This window comes from Salarias fasciatus, chromosome 20, assembly GCF_902148845.1.
Source record: "Salarias fasciatus chromosome 20, fSalaFa1.1, whole genome shotgun sequence".
Lineage (NCBI taxonomy): Eukaryota > Metazoa > Chordata > Actinopteri > Blenniiformes > Blenniidae > Salarias > Salarias fasciatus.
The window spans coordinates 20,102,476-20,117,634 of NC_043764.1; the positions used below are offsets into that span (position 1 = coordinate 20,102,476).

Below are 15,159 nucleotides of genomic sequence, written 5' to 3' on the forward strand. Positions count from 1 at the left end.
ATTAATGTGACATTAATGTGGGACGGTTCATCTTGACGACACTCATCTGACACTCCTCAGGTTTGAGAGCGCAAATCTTTTCTCATTCATTTGTCTGAAATGGGTTTGAGGCAATCTGCTGCTCTAAAAGAAAACCTCTCGGCGTTTTTCAGGCAGGTCTATAAAACCTCGAAAAACAATGAGCCCGAAGTGACTGCACTGATTTTGAGACGCTGCTGACGCTGCTGTGCTTTCACCCGCAGACCTCCAGTCATGTATGATCTGCGTGGCTCGTCGGGTCACCGCCATGGAGCGAACGGAGAGCTTCAACACCCGGCACGAGCTCTCAGGTGAGGCGCCTCGCACGCTCCCCAGGCGCTCCGCGAAGTCCCTGATGTTTGCCGTTTTTTTCCACGAGCGGGTTTGACTCAGCCGTCTCCGTCCTCTCGCTGTCCTCCCCGGCAGGTAAACTGATCCAGATCGACCAGAACTCTCTGCGAGCGTCGATGCGTCCAGGCTGGGAGGACTTGTTGAGGCGCTGCATTCAGATGTTCCTGCAGCACAGCGACGGACAGCCGTGGTCGCACAAACGCCACTACCATGAGGGTGGGTCACACCGGAGCAGTGAGATCGACTCAACAAAGTGTTTCAGTTAATCCAGGGGAACCTGGATTAAACCCTCTCATGCGCGGGCAGAACATGCAAACTGTACACAAAGTAATGGCCATGAAGATGTCTCTGTTTACATTAAACTGTGGGCTCAGTTTGATATTCAACCTGTCCTCCAGTGCATTCGTAATCGCTGGGAACAGTTAATTCTGTGGCCAGAATTGTTTTTAGTTTCCAGAAAGAGGATCTGAATCTCAATGGAGGCGGCTGTTTAAACACATATTCGCACCTCACGCATCCGCGTTTCAGTATCGATCTCATGAATACGAATGTCCGAGCTCTCCAACATTGATCTTTGCCGCAAGTCACAGAGTTTGTTTCGACACGAAGGTGGTGATTGATGACCCGTGTTTATCAGTTAAGTGTTTCAGGGTGTTCTAATTGGTCGCTTTTATCTGCGTGTGCAGCCTTTCTGCAGGGTCACGCCGAGACGCCCCTGTACCGCTTCTCCCTGTCCGACGGCACTCCTGTCACCGCCCAGACCAAGAGCAAACTGTACCGTCACCCCATGAGCAACGAGCCGCAGGGTTTCATCTCCACTCACCTGCTGCAGAGGTCAGGAACTGGAAATAGACACGCCGCATTAAAGCTTGTGTCAGTTACTGTTACTGACAAGAAAAGCGTTTCCAGATGATCTATACAAGGCAGCCGAGGCATTCATGCCTCATAAATAGCTGAAGTAGCGAGTGAAGTAGCTTTTGTGCGACAGATTCCGCACAGGAACTTGTATTTTATTCGCATTTATCTCGAGTCACGACAATCTGAGACGTCATTGTCGGGCAACAAAGCTTTTCAAGGTTTTTTTATTTCTTTTAACCTTGTGCTTGTTGCCTTTTCTTTTCTCTCCACTCAGGGAACCCAATGGTTACCGCTCAGCCTCAGGTGGGAGCATGATGCCGAACGCTATGAGGCAGCAAGGCATGGGGGGCCCCAACCCCAACGCCCAGATGAACGTGAGCGCCGGTGGAGGGATGGGTATGGGGGGCATGGGGGGCATGAACAGAGGCTTCGGCATGAGCGAGCAAGGCCACATGGGTCACATGGGTCCCATGGGAGGTGGATCCATGTATGGAGGGGGCGGCGGAGGGGGAGGCGGCGGCGGTGGCGGTGCCGGAGGAGGCGGCATGGGCAACCGCATGATGCAGATGAATCAAATGGGCCACATGAACCAGATGAATCAGATGAACCAGATGGGCCCCATGAATCACCCGGGACCGGGCATGCAGCCGCACCCCCAGCAGCCCCCGTTCCAGAGCAGCGGCGGGTTCGGGCTCAGTGGCATGAACAGCCCCTCAGGCAGTCCCAGAATGGGTGGTCCCCCCCAGCAGGGACTCCTCATGTCTCCCAGGAACAGAGGGAGCCCCAAGATGGGCTCCAATCAGTTCTCACCTGGAGGTAAGTTCGTCAGCTTTCAGTCCGTTCTGTCAGCATCACCATCGTTTGGAAGTTGAAATAATTCCGTTTTGTGTGATTTCCTCTCGTCCCAGGTCTACACTCTCCGATGAGCGGCATCGGCAGTGGTGGAGGAAGCGGCAGCAGCACCACCACCTTCTCCAGCAGCTCCCTGAATGCACTACAAGCCATCAGTGAAGGAGTCGGGAGCTCGCTCTCCTCCACCCTGACGTCGCCCTCGCCGGCCCTCAAGCCAGACAGCTCTCCCAGCATCCACTCCTCTTCCTCCTCTCAGCCCAGCCAGCCGGCCAAGCCGGGCCCGGATGGCTCTAAAAGTCCAGCGGGAGGTCTAGGCCCGGGCCCCGGCGACCATCATCACCCCATGCACCATCACCACCATCATCAGCATCCTCAGGCTGAGAGCACCGGAGATCGACCGGACAGCCAAGCGGCCGCCGCGCCAAAAGAGTCTGGAGAGGGAGGCAACGAGGCGGGGGTGGCGAGCTCGGAGCCTCCGCGGCGGGTTCCGGATAGCAAGGGGCATAAGAAATTACTGCAGTTGCTCACGTCCCCGACTGAAGAGCTGGGAATCGGTGGCAGCGGGCCGACGGGGCCTCCTGTCCCTCCCCCGCCCAACAGCAGCAGCACTCCGGTGGGCTCCGACAGCAAGGACACGAGTGGGGGCATGACGAGCCCCTCATCCACCGGGGTCTCCTCCTCCTCTTCGGCCGGTGCCAGCGCGAGCCAGGCGGCAGGGCCAGGCGGCGTGTCGGCGTCGATATCGTCGGCCCACTACACTGGCTCGCTGCAGGAGAAGCACAAGATCCTCCACAAGCTTCTCCAGAACGGCAATACTCCAGATGAAGTAGCAAAGATCACGGCTGAAGCCACGGGGAAGGTGTCCCTGGGAGGCCAGGAGGGCGGAGAGGTGGGCACAGGGGGATCGGGGGCCATTTCGGGCCCTGGCTTGATCACAGACCCCAAGCAGGAGCAGCACAGCCCCAAAAAGGAGAAGACGCACGCGCTCCTCCATTACCTCCTGAACAAGGACGATTCCAAAGAGCCGGTGGACGTTAAGCCCAAACTGGAGGAGCTGGAGGGGAAAGGACCTCCAGGGGCTGCTGGCGGCCCTCCACGGAGCGGCCCCGGGTCCGGGTCGGGTCCTGCAGGCGAGCATCCGGAGAGCAAGATCAAATCAGAACCACCAGACGATGTAAGATTATTTATTCAGCTGTGGTTTTACTGACATGGAGGAGGTTCCCTGTAAATTAATGGGTTGTTTTGTGACCAAGTTCAAACTTTATTACTTCAATTGCAAATAATCTGAGTGCAATGTGAAGATCTGAGTTCCAGGAGGTTTACTTTATCGTCGTGTTATTTCAGAATGCTTCTTATTATCAAGCTGGATTGACAAGCAGTGAAAAAAAAAAAGCCTGTCCAGTCAGGGAGATGAATATACTTGTGCATAAAGTGAGAGGAACCGCTGTGCTGGAGCTGCAGCTTGATTTGTTTAGTCTTTGACTCATTGTTTATGAGCCTAATATAGATTTTAATCAATCATGTCACATATTGAATAATTCTGCTCATTTGTCATGATCAGTTGCACAACCTGGAGTCGATCCTGGGAGATCTGAGGGGCTCCGGCTCCGACTTCTACCCTGATCAGGCTGGAGGCGGCGGGCCCAACGACGCCGGGAACAAACCGCAGGGTTGCCTTGATGACAGCCTGCAGGGTGAGTGGCTATGAGAGGTGGCAGTTTACCGGCTGCCCGGGTGTTCTGACATACGCCGTCTCCTTTGTTTTGTTTTACTAGACAAATACAAGCGTCTCCATTTTTCCCATTGTGTCTCCTCAGCTGCGGTGTGAAAAATCTGTTCTCCTTGGCCACAGTTTTGGCGAGATCCTTTAATATAAAACCGTAGCAAAACCAATAATAAAACTAAATGCTGTGGTTTAAATCACTGCCACTGGAAAGATATTTAGATTATAATTAGGCTGAAAAAACTCAAAGCATTGTATTTAAATACAAAACTGCATGGTAATAACTGTATAAAAGTGCATCGTGGCTGTATTGAATGCTATGAAAAATACATTTATACCTCCACTCTGTAAATAAATGATGATTCATAAGACCACAGTGGGAAGACTGACGAGGTGAGGGAGTTCAGGAGCAGAGTTGAAGCAATATTGTTGATCATATTTCCCGTTTATTCAGTTTCTCACTTTTCAATCGGAAGTGTCATTTCATTTTAGTGGTTTTTGTCACATGTGCTTCTCGAGGATTCACACAGTTTGTTTTTGAATGTCTATTGCATAATTGCTATTTTGATGTTTTGTAATTGCAGTGCAACAATGCATCAGCAGGTTACTGAATGCACCTCCTCTTATGTCGCGCACAGGGAGTCCAGGAATGGGTCCAGGACCTCGGGGGCCTTTTCAGAGAACCATGTCCATGGATGGGAAGCCCCCTGGTGGGCCTGGAGGGCCAGGCAGACGCCCCATGCTCATCAAGCAGGAGAACATGATGGGCAGCCCGGACGGCTACCCAGGAAACATGGGTGTGTGTTCAGGAGTTCCCTCTTGTCCTCTACAACACAAGAAAGATCAATGATGGACTCGATTAACTCTCGATTCTGACCCGTCAGGGCCGATGAGCAGAGGCATGGTTCCTCAGAGGTCTCCCATGGGGGGGTCGGGGGAGTGGGGCATGCCCCGCTCCAGCACCAGCCCCGTCGGCTCGGCGGGACACCCGTCCATGATGCGTCCGGGCATGGACTACAACAGCAGCGGCGGCAGCAAGGGAATGATGTCGGGACCCATGGTCAGCCGCTCCAACAGCGTGCCGGGCAGCAGGTCCATGCTGCAGCAGCAGCTCATGGATATGGGTATGTTTTCATACCGTCGGCAGGTGCTGATGGTGTTAAATGAGCGCGCGAAAGAAGCGATCCCCAACACAGATGTGTGAACGTGTGAGGGGGAAGGGACAAGTGTGAAAATAGGGGAGCTGAACATGAGAGTTTACAGCATCGCAAGGAGGAGATCTTTGATACTGTGATAATGTTGTTGAACAGTAATGATTTGAAGTGCTTTATTACACAATCACTGTATCACTGTATTGTAAATCTTTTGCTGATAGTATATAAGTGCAGGTCTCCACTCGAACCATCATGCAGTATTGTTTGGTGAAGCTCAGATCCAGTCATTGATCAGGCAGTCCACTTATTAGTCTCTCCAAATTCTCACTCATATTTGTTATTAAAAAAAAAAATAATTGCTCGAAGACATAATTTCATGGAGATGTGAGACCTGTGAAAAACCTGTGTGTATGCTTACATTTAGAAATTACAATTAAAAACTCCCCTCTGGGTAATGAGGCATTACAATTAGAAGAGGCTATCTTTTCAATTACTTTAAAGTTGTTTGACTTTTGACTCTGAGAGGCCAAAATTAAAAGAGGCTATTGTATAAATAATTATTCTGTCCATTATCGCCCTTGCTATAGTTTGACTGTGCACTTTTTTTTTCATTTTTTTTTTTCTGTCTTTGTGGTTTTAGGGGGCTCTGCCGACATGGGGATGGGTCTGAGTCCGTTCAGCCAGCAGGGCCAGCCCAACCAGTCCCCCTCCTGGCCGGACTCCATGATGGGCATGGAGGGCAACAGGTCAGCGCATCCTCCTTTGAAGTATTCAGTTAGATCTTCCAGTCGAAAATAAGCCAAGAGGGTGGATAATCTTGTCACATTTTGATTCGATTTTGTGTGTGTTTGCATTGTAGACGCCAGTTTGGCAACACCCTGGACGACCTCCTGGTTCCTCCCACCACCAGTGAGGGTCAGAGCGACGAGCGTGCGCTTCTGGATCAGCTGGACTCGCTGCTGAATAACACCGACGGCATCGCTTTGGAGGAGATAGACCGAGCTCTGGGGATCCCAGACCTTGTTAGCCAGGTACGAAACAAAGAGCCGTGGCTAACTGGCACATTTGCAGTCTTTGAGATCTCTCAATAAGTGACATGACAGGAGAAATGATCAGTCTGCATATCATGACTCACAAGTGAGCGTTAGGTTCATCTTTGCATTCGATATTTCAGTCATGACTCACCGTGTTCAGACTGTTCTCCTGCTGAAAAGAGATAGATGAGCCCGGAGGGAACCGTCTGTGCTGCTTAGAAAAAGACAATTACAGAGCCAACCAGTTGGAAATTAATCAATTAGATGAAGAAGTCTGACAAACTTCTCTTTTTGCCCCTTCGTCCTGTCTGCTCCAGACGCAGGGAGCGGAGCAGCAGCTCGAGCCGTTTCCAGGCCAGGACCCGTCCATGGTGCTGGACCAGAAGCCCCTCTACGGACAGGGCTACCCCGGACCCCCCGCCATGCCCATGCAGTCCGGCTATGGAGGGAACCCCATGCAGGGACAGGCCCAGCAGGGGGGCTTCGGCCCTATGCTCTCCCAGATGGGTCAAGGCGGCGGCTTCCCGGGCATGGGGGGCATGGGGGGCATGGGGCACCCTCGTGCAAACATGATGAGGCCCAGGATGATGAGTGCCAACAAGCCCATGAGACTCCAGCTGCAGCAGAGGCTTCAGGGGCAGCAGGTGAGAGCACTGCCAGTTCATGACTTCAGCTTTCTTTTATCTTGATGCCAAAACGATGCAGCATTCATTTTACCTGTGACTCTTTCTCCTCTCTTGTTCTTTTCCACAAAGTTCATGAATCAGACACGGCAGGGCATGGCCATGAAGATGGAGAACCCGGGAGGAAACCCTGGCATGAGGCCCGGCATGCAGCCCGGCATGGGAGGACAGGTGGGTGACAGAAGCTGCTTTGGTTCGGTATCAGAGGAGGAGATTTACAGCGGCGTTCACATCTGCAGTGCAGTTGCCTGGTCTGGAGTAAAGCAGAGAAAAAAGAAAACCCTCAAAAAGTCACAAATTGCTCCTGTTGGGTTTGCAAGTTGACCAATAAAGTGACTAAATGATATACTGAGCACTCTAATGAAGGATGAATTGCGGGATGTACGCTGCTCGAATGCATAGCAAAGCTTTCAGTCATCTGATGTAGTGAGGTTATTATTGCTGTGGGATTTTCAACAACCGAGGGCTCATATTCACTTATAAAGTAGAGAAGAGAGTCAACATACAGGCAGGGATTCTTGAATCGTGCAAACATTTGTCACGAGGAGACGGCAGTCATTTTGCATCTCGTGTCTTTAACTGGTGCTGCTAATGATTCAGAAAGTCAAAATTTAGATTTTCTGACACAAAATGAAAAGTACTTGTTGTCCGCTGAACCGTAGACAGATAAAAATCTGAATAGACACACGCGGTGGGGCAGATATGACGGATGCAGCTGTAATTGCAAAGTCAATGCGGAGAAGCTCAGACCTGCTGGTTCTGGACTAAGTGCTCATGAGCGTTGCATCCCGGAGGGCTGGGCTCTGCAGCACTCTCTCCAACAGTTCAAAAAGTTCAAGTGTGAGTGGTTGCGAGCCCGTTTTGCAGTCCCCCGGGTGAGACTCCGCTCTATTAGAAATCTCCCATTTAAGTGTTTGATTTGTAAGTCTTAACTAAAACCACTGACAAGGTCACGCTATTAATAGAGCGACTTTGTGCTACCTGATGAAAAATACCCCTGGTTGTGTATTTCTCCCTGCTAAAGAGCACTTGTTTCTTTAGGGGTGAGCTTTAAATAAATCCAAAACGCCCTCTACTATGAGTTTGTACCAGATAAAGTGCGTATCAGTTGTCTACATTATATATTTTCTCTGCTTTCTGTAGTTTATCTTCAGAATCTGATCATGACATGACCCTCCTGCTTCTGCTCTGACTGTGTGTGTGTGTGTTGGTGTGTGTCTGTGTGTGTGTGTGTTTGGTGCAGCCGGGCTTCCTGAACGCTCAGATGATGGCTCAGCGCAGCAGGGAGATGGTCACCATGCAAATGAGGCGGCAGCGGATGATGATGCTGATGCAGCAGCAGCAGCAGCAGGCGGCCGCCGCCGCAGCCGCCGCCGCCGGGGGGTTCAGCCCCCCTCCCAACGTCACGGCCCCCGGCGGCATGGACAACCCCATGGGAGGGCCAAACATGGGTCAGCCGGGCCCCCAGCAGTTCGGCTATGGCGGGAATTACGGTGAGCCTGCCCAGCAGAATGGTGCTGCTCCCTGGTGGCGAGTTCGGGCGCTGCACGGCTCCTGAGTCACGTCTGTCTGGGAGATTTATGTCAGAAATCTGTTGTATCAGAATTTATTTCATTGTTATTGAAGTAAAAGTGCCGCACTTCCCATTTACTGCATCTGTTCTCCGTGGAGAGAGAGCAGAACTCTGAAGATAAAGGTTTGTTTCGGCAGGGATGGGCCAGCAGGGGGACCCTTCTTTCGGACCGTCGGGCGGCAGCCCTCCTAACATGATGCCGGGCCGCCTGGGGCCTCAAAACCCCATGATGCAGCAGCACCCACAGGGTGGCCCCATGTACCAGGGCGCCGACATGAAAGGCTGGTCGCAGGGAGGCATGGGACGAAACAGGTACGACACGTTCACCGCCGTTCGAACGGCTCTCAGTGGAGACCGGAGTTTAACCCTCACCTCTCCCTTCCTTTCACCAGTTCGTACTCTCAGCAGCAGTTCGGGCAGCAGGGACCTCCGGGGCAGCAGCAGTTCGGCCAGCAGGGCAACCCGGGGCAGTACGGAGGCATGATGATGAACGGAGGCATGCCGGCCAGCGGGGGAGGCGGCCACATGGGGCAGATGGGGGGACAGATGGGCATGAACCCCATGGTGATGGGCCGCATGCCTATGGGACCTGATCAGGTACGGACAGAGCTTCCCCATTTCTTCAAGTCCTGCTTGAACCACAGCTACATGCCCATATGTGCATTTAGATCGATGTTTGATGCTGTTGTGCCAAAAAACAAGAAAAAACAAAACACAAAAACCCCTCTAAACCACAGGGATGTGAGTGAATACTGTGTAGACTCACCTCTAAGACCCAGGTGGAAGACTCTGAGAATGTCTACAATCACGTCTTCCCATGATTACAGTGATACTGTGCGTGTTGATGCCACTCCCTCCACCCTCACTCTCGTCTGCCGCCGCCGCCGCTGCCGCTGCTGCTGTTTACCCGCGACGTGTTTCCTTGTCAAACCGCCTGTGGCAATGTCAAGCAGAGGAATATTTTCACTGTTAGCTGTGCCTCACGCTCAGACTGAGCTGGGAAGGGTTGATTTGAAATGCTGGGAGTGAAACCAGACGAGTGAAGCAGTGAAAATGAAAAGTGAAGATCTGTCGGGGGGGTGTGTGGATCGTCAGTTTGACTGTGACTGAACCGTCACACCACCTTGACGGAGATCTCGACGCTTATGCGGCTGATTACATTCATTAAGGAATCCAGCCTGTCTCCTGCAGTGACCTGAATCTCCATTAAACGGAGAGGATAAACGCACTGATCGCTCTCACAGCTTTGCAGAAGAATGTTCTCAGTTGAAACACAAATCAGGACTTCTGTATTCAGAAGATTTCACAGTGAAATCATATTTCATCTGCTGAAGTTTCCTTACAGTCAGGAGATGAACTTTAGACTTCAGATGAACTTCTTCACTCAGTCCGTTGTGACTTAAAGCAACATTTGTGCCCTTTAAAGGTTATCGGTTCCCCATTTGAAGATGATTTTCTCTTTTTACCACAAGTATATCTGCAGGTCAGGATCCTAGTTGATCATGCATCAAATATTTACATTGTAAAAGCTTTAGGAAATGATTCCTTGTTTAGTAGCTAATATTTTGGTCAACTTAGATTCCATGTCGTTGATTTTCCATCAATTTTAAGATTGTTCTCAATTCCTGAACAAGTCTTCATCAATGTCTGTGAATGTTGACTTCCCTCTCTCCTAAATAGGTGTCTTTGAGGAAAAGCTGCTTATTTAATGCGTGTTTCTGCCTAAGTTTGTTGTCCTGAACGTGATTGTGAAAACATTCACGTTGCTCGTGGCTCTAAAAGGAGAGAGGAAAGCATATGTGTCGCGGATAATAGGTTAAATGAAAATTATGGAAATTGGGAACAATTAGAGTAAAACGTGGCAGTTTAATTATACATAATGGGCATGTTGCTGTTCATTTAGGATCAGGTTGCGGTTTGTCATGCATGCAGGGCGGGTGAGCTTTCAGCAGCCTGGGGCTTCACACGAAAATGAAAGAGAATCAGCTTCAAGAGCTTTGAATGCACAGATGGTAAAAAAAATAAAAGTGTATATATTACTTTTATTAAGCCTTAAAGCTTTACAAGTTTCCATTTTGATAATGGTGAACCACTGAAAATGAAAGTGTGGTAGTTCTTAGATAATCGTGTGATTTCTCGCTGGACGTGTGATTGCTGGCCGCTCCGCTTTATTTAGATCTGAGACATTTATTTATGTTTTCTGGTTCAGTCTGCTGTTGGACTCACATGTATTCCAGCTTTAATCATACATTTTCTTTCTCTTGGGGTTGAAATAAATGCAGTAGAAGGAAGGATGCACAGATATAAGGAGAGAGGGAGAACTGGATGCAGTTTGTTGATCACCCACTTTTAAAACAGTTACATATTGACAACCCATGTGCTACTTTACTTTTAATGGGTTTACTTGAAATATGGACTCCTGGAAACACGGTCCATTATTTGATTATAATTGTTCCAGGTATTTGCTTGTTGCTGGTGAGCTGAGAGTGATCCTTTGATGATGCCATGACTTCTCGATGTTCATCTCTGCCCGTTCGGATCCGCATTGTTCATCAAGCTTGTATTTTTGCATCTGCTCCGAAACGTCATATGCACGACATTAAACTGCACATATGGGCATGTTGCTGGTATTTCAAGACGACTTCAGAGAAACTGTGGACTTCTGTTACTGTTTTGATCAACTGTTGATTTTATTCTTTTTTTTTTTTTCCCATTCCCTCTTCTTTGTACAGAAGTACTGCTGAACGTCGGGACAGAAGTGTTTTGTCTCACTGTGATCAGAGATGGGAGACGACTGCAGCACGGGAGAGAGTGTGTGTGTGTGTCTGCGTGCGTGCGCATGTGAGTGTGTGCAGTGCTGCGCTCCCACCAGACGAGGGAGTGAACTCTCCTTTGGACTCCCGGCCAGTTGAAGGCGATCCTGAGGAAAAAAAAAACAAGTCAGTGGACCCAGTGTGACTGAAGCTGTTTGGACAGACTCCCCTGTGGTTCCTCCTCTAGACTGTAGATTAATATTCCTCTTTACGAGCGGTCTGCGCTCCTCGCGCCGCTCGCAGGACCAAACAGTGAAGGTGGACAGACGTTGCTGAGACTTCCTCTCCTTTGTCGAATGTACAATGAAGCTGTAATCAGATTTTTTTTTTGTTTTTTTTAAAGAAATCGGGACTCCTCTCTTGTTTCTAAACTTTGTGGGATTTCGATCCGCCGTCTTTCTGCTGCTCCCGGAGGAGGATTTCTGTAAGCGCGATCCTCGGTGACGAGCCATCAGATTGTGACACCACTCACATGAATGTCATTAAGCAGTAGCACATTTTATTTCCTTTTCTTTCTTTCTCTCATTTTTTCTGTCCTCCAGGACGCCACCGGGCTAAAAGTACGACTGAATTACTCGTTGGCTGATTGCACTTTAAGGAAAAGCCAACATCACAAGGATTGTGGCAATATAGAGGCCTTTACCCAAGAGTCAGTGCATAGCAGCAGACATTTACTGTTTATTTCCGTGTGTGTTTCTCCCTGTGAAGAAAGGGGGGGGGGGGGGGGGGGGGGGGGGGGGGTGTTGATTGGAAATGGGTAGACCTGATGATCTTTGTTCTGAAGTGGGAACCAGTAGAAAGGCGGCAAGCACAGATTTTATCAAACACTCTCGAGTCCAACGAAGAAATTAACCCTTTCGAAGTCACGCCGAAGTCAAAAAGTCTTCTTTTAACGCTCGAAGCTCCTCTGATATTTCTAAAAAGGTTCACGGGGGTGTGATTTTATCCTTCAAGAGTTAATTTTTAACACCAAATGATGCAGATATTTTGCACCAGTTTACAGTGTTAACAAGTGCAGAGGTGAAAAAAAATTGATGAAATGATGTCGAGTTTGTGGCGCCGTCACAGCAGGTGTGAGATTTCAGTGTAGGTGTGCAGATCTCCAGCAATAATCCTTCCTCCTGGTTTTCCTCTGAGGACAAAGCTGAAGCATCGTTTACTCGAAGCGACGGTACTGCAGTATTAGACATGATGTCTCGTTTGGAGCTCTGTTTTTGTTTTTTTCCTTTTTTGTCTTGTGAATATGAATTGTAAATAGGCTTCAAATGTACTATATATAAATATATATATGCTTTTGTAGGTCACATACTGTTTTTGCACAGATTGTAAGGCTTGATATTTAAAAGTGTAATTTTCTTATCCTGTCATAGGTCAGCTTTTATTTTCAATACTTTAACCGTGGGTTGGAAAGAAGGGGCCTCTTTTTGTAAGCAGTACGTGTAGATTTCCTTTCATACGGCCTCTTTTCCTTCTGTCAGAAAGCACTTTTTTTATTTCCGATCTTGAAATCATAAACGTCTCTTTATTATTATTTTTTTTTTCTTTTTCGGAAGACTTCGTCTTAGCTCCAGAGGTGCTAGTGAGTAATTCTCTGTCTTTTTTTAATAAATTATTTTACTTTTGACAAAACAAAAAAACAGAAAGAAAAAAAAAAAACAATACTCAAAATATGCCTATAGAAAAAGAGTTGACACATGATTGTGTTTGGCTTCTAGGGGCCCGGATGTCTTACCAGTATGTGGGTGGGTGTGTTCTGAACTTGACCTCATGCTTCCATGTTGACTCTCACTCCTGAGGTTTCTGTGCTCTGAATTCTGCTCATTTTTGTTTTTGTTTTTTTCAGCCTCAGATACCAAACCTTTGGGGGGAAAAATAAATCTGTCCTGTTGTGTCTCTGTTTGGTTTGTTTGAAGATGTTTTACTCCTGACGGAAGCCACACAACTAGGAGTTTTAATCCTCTCATTGTCTGTCGGCGACTTTTTTCCCCCTCTCTCAACACGTTTTCTCACTTCTGTTGTGTTTTCCCGTGAAGCTTTTGTTGAGAATCTACCTTTCGAATGCTCAATCCAAAGATTTTCGTTTGTCATTCTGCAGTGTCGTAGAGACCGTTCCTGATGTAGATCGTGCGAGTACTCATGTGTGCTTTTACTGTTGCACATAACCTCTAATATACATCGAGCTAAGTATGTTTAATTGCATATATTATACCCCCATCCGTAAGAAATAGCGTAGAGACGAGTCTGCTTCTGCTGAGGTGGTTTGACTTTCTGTTTGTGATCGTTTCTTTCTTTCTCTGAACATTATGGCCAGTTGAATTGTGGTGCTGCAAATGGTTAATTCCAACAGAATGTTTGGGGTTTTTTTTGTTTGTCTGTCTGTTTCTTTAAGCTAAAAAGGAGGTTTCAATCATGATTGATGTCATTTATGTCTCTGAATATTATCCTGGAATTTTGTTTTGTTTCATTCTAAATCCGAATTTTAATGACGAATATGAAAAAAAAAAGATCCATCTGCAAATATTCAAAAGGAAAAAAAAAAGTCTGTTTTGCTTTCAAGGAAATGACTCTTCTCCATGTATCGAGCTAAAGAAAAGAGAAAACTAATCTGGGAAACCTACCGTCATTACTACAGGATGTAAAATACTGTTGCATTTTTTTCTTACCTTGTTTCTTGATGTTAATATTGATGTAAATACAAATTTATATTTAAACATTACCACGTCTCTGCCGTTTTGTGAACGACTCGTCAGCAAATCAAAGAGTTTCCCTGCATGTTTAGAGGCAGGGTGAGGAGGGGGAGGCGAGAGTGGAGGGGATTCAGAGTGTGAAGGACGTCTGTGTTTCAAGTCCTCAGGAAATAAAAAAAAAAGGGAGGGTGGGACCAGAGCTGCTTCTCCGCCTGGCTGTCGTCTGCGGCCTCGCTTTCATCTCCTGCTCGTTTCCTGCGACTGATCACCCCTCCCCGCCCCCGATCACATGATGACTTTTGTCATCAATCGACCCACTTTCCTGACTCTCGTCTCTGACGAAAGCCTCACATTTGGTCCACTTTTTTTTTTTTCCCTGAACTGACAATGATGACTTGAAGGCAGTCGCAGGAGACGCGAAACAAAAAAAAAGAAGGTTGTGCAACACATTGAAATAACCGGCTTGAATAACGCTTGTGTAACATTTTCATAGCTGGTGTCAATAATGACAAAGAAAGGCTCTGCTGCTTTTAACGGCTGATTGATTGATATGCTCTGATCGTCTTGGAGAAACACCTCGTAGCTGCACGAAGCTGTTCTCCAAAACTGTGACGGCAAATGCAATCAGTAGCCATGAAACAAAAAGGATGTTTAGCTTGACTTGTTGCAAATATCACATTGCAGGTCAGCAATGCTGAATAGGGAATTTATATTCATATTCAGTTTGTCACAGTAGCTATAAATCAATTACTAGTAAGATTTTGGTCATCATCAGGCTCTTTGTGGAGCGACATGTCATGGTTGAGCAGGAACACCAGCAGGGTCTTCCTTCCAGAAAGAGATGAGTTTTGAAAAGTGAATCCACAGCTCGGTTTCATCCTCATCGCAACTGCTGTGGACCCTTGAGCAAGGCCCCTGAACATCTGACTGCACTGGTCCCAGTACGGTAATAAGATGGGTCAAACGCAGAGTAATGATCTCCCTGAAAATGAGTCAGAAAGTGACATATTGAGATAAAAGAGCCTAAAGAGAGCTTAAAGTCATAAAACCTCTGAAGCTGCATCTGGACTCACCAGCCATCCCATTAAAATACCTTAAATTCTACCTAATGTTTGGTTTCATTTGAAACAATTGTCATGGCGAAGGCATGAAAGCCAAATGACTGCAGGTTCACGTCACCTCCCCGGCTGTCAGCCGACCAAACCAGACGCACAGCATTCTGACAGACGTCACTTTGGTTTGACTTTAATGTGCTGATCGGCGTTTGGGTGGATTCCCATGAAATCTTGTACAAACATTCATGACTTTAAAGGCGTGACTCCTGATAATAGACTTCCTCTCACACACACACATTCATGAGGTTTCTGAGTTTGAAGTACCACAGCTGCCATGCAGTTCAGTTTAAACATACTT

The 15,159-nt window shown here is 47.9% G+C and overlaps 1 protein-coding gene across 2 annotated transcripts in view; it reads left to right on the top strand.

Moving 5' to 3' along the window:
* Positions 1–11,672, top strand: part of LOC115407633 (nuclear receptor coactivator 3-like) — a 66,082-nt gene extending 54,410 nt beyond the window's left edge. For both annotated transcript variants that reach the window (XM_030118047.1, XM_030118048.1), the window contains 16 exons: positions 243–329; positions 445–585; positions 1,056–1,203; positions 1,502–2,043; positions 2,136–3,253; positions 3,641–3,773; positions 4,441–4,599; positions 4,687–4,926; positions 5,597–5,702; positions 5,816–5,987; positions 6,308–6,634; positions 6,746–6,844; positions 7,917–8,166; positions 8,384–8,558; positions 8,639–8,843; positions 10,979–11,672. In XM_030118047.1, the coding sequence (XP_029973907.1) occupies positions 243–329; positions 445–585; positions 1,056–1,203; positions 1,502–2,043; positions 2,136–3,253; positions 3,641–3,773; positions 4,441–4,599; positions 4,687–4,926; positions 5,597–5,702; positions 5,816–5,987; positions 6,308–6,634; positions 6,746–6,844; positions 7,917–8,166; positions 8,384–8,558; positions 8,639–8,843; positions 10,979–10,990 (3,914 nt within the window). In that variant the 3' untranslated portion in view covers positions 10,991–11,672. The remainder of the gene's footprint in view (positions 1–242; positions 330–444; positions 586–1,055; positions 1,204–1,501; positions 2,044–2,135; positions 3,254–3,640; positions 3,774–4,440; positions 4,600–4,686; positions 4,927–5,596; positions 5,703–5,815; positions 5,988–6,307; positions 6,635–6,745; positions 6,845–7,916; positions 8,167–8,383; positions 8,559–8,638; positions 8,844–10,978) is intronic.
* The last annotated feature ends 3,487 nt before the right edge of the window (positions 11,673–15,159 follow it).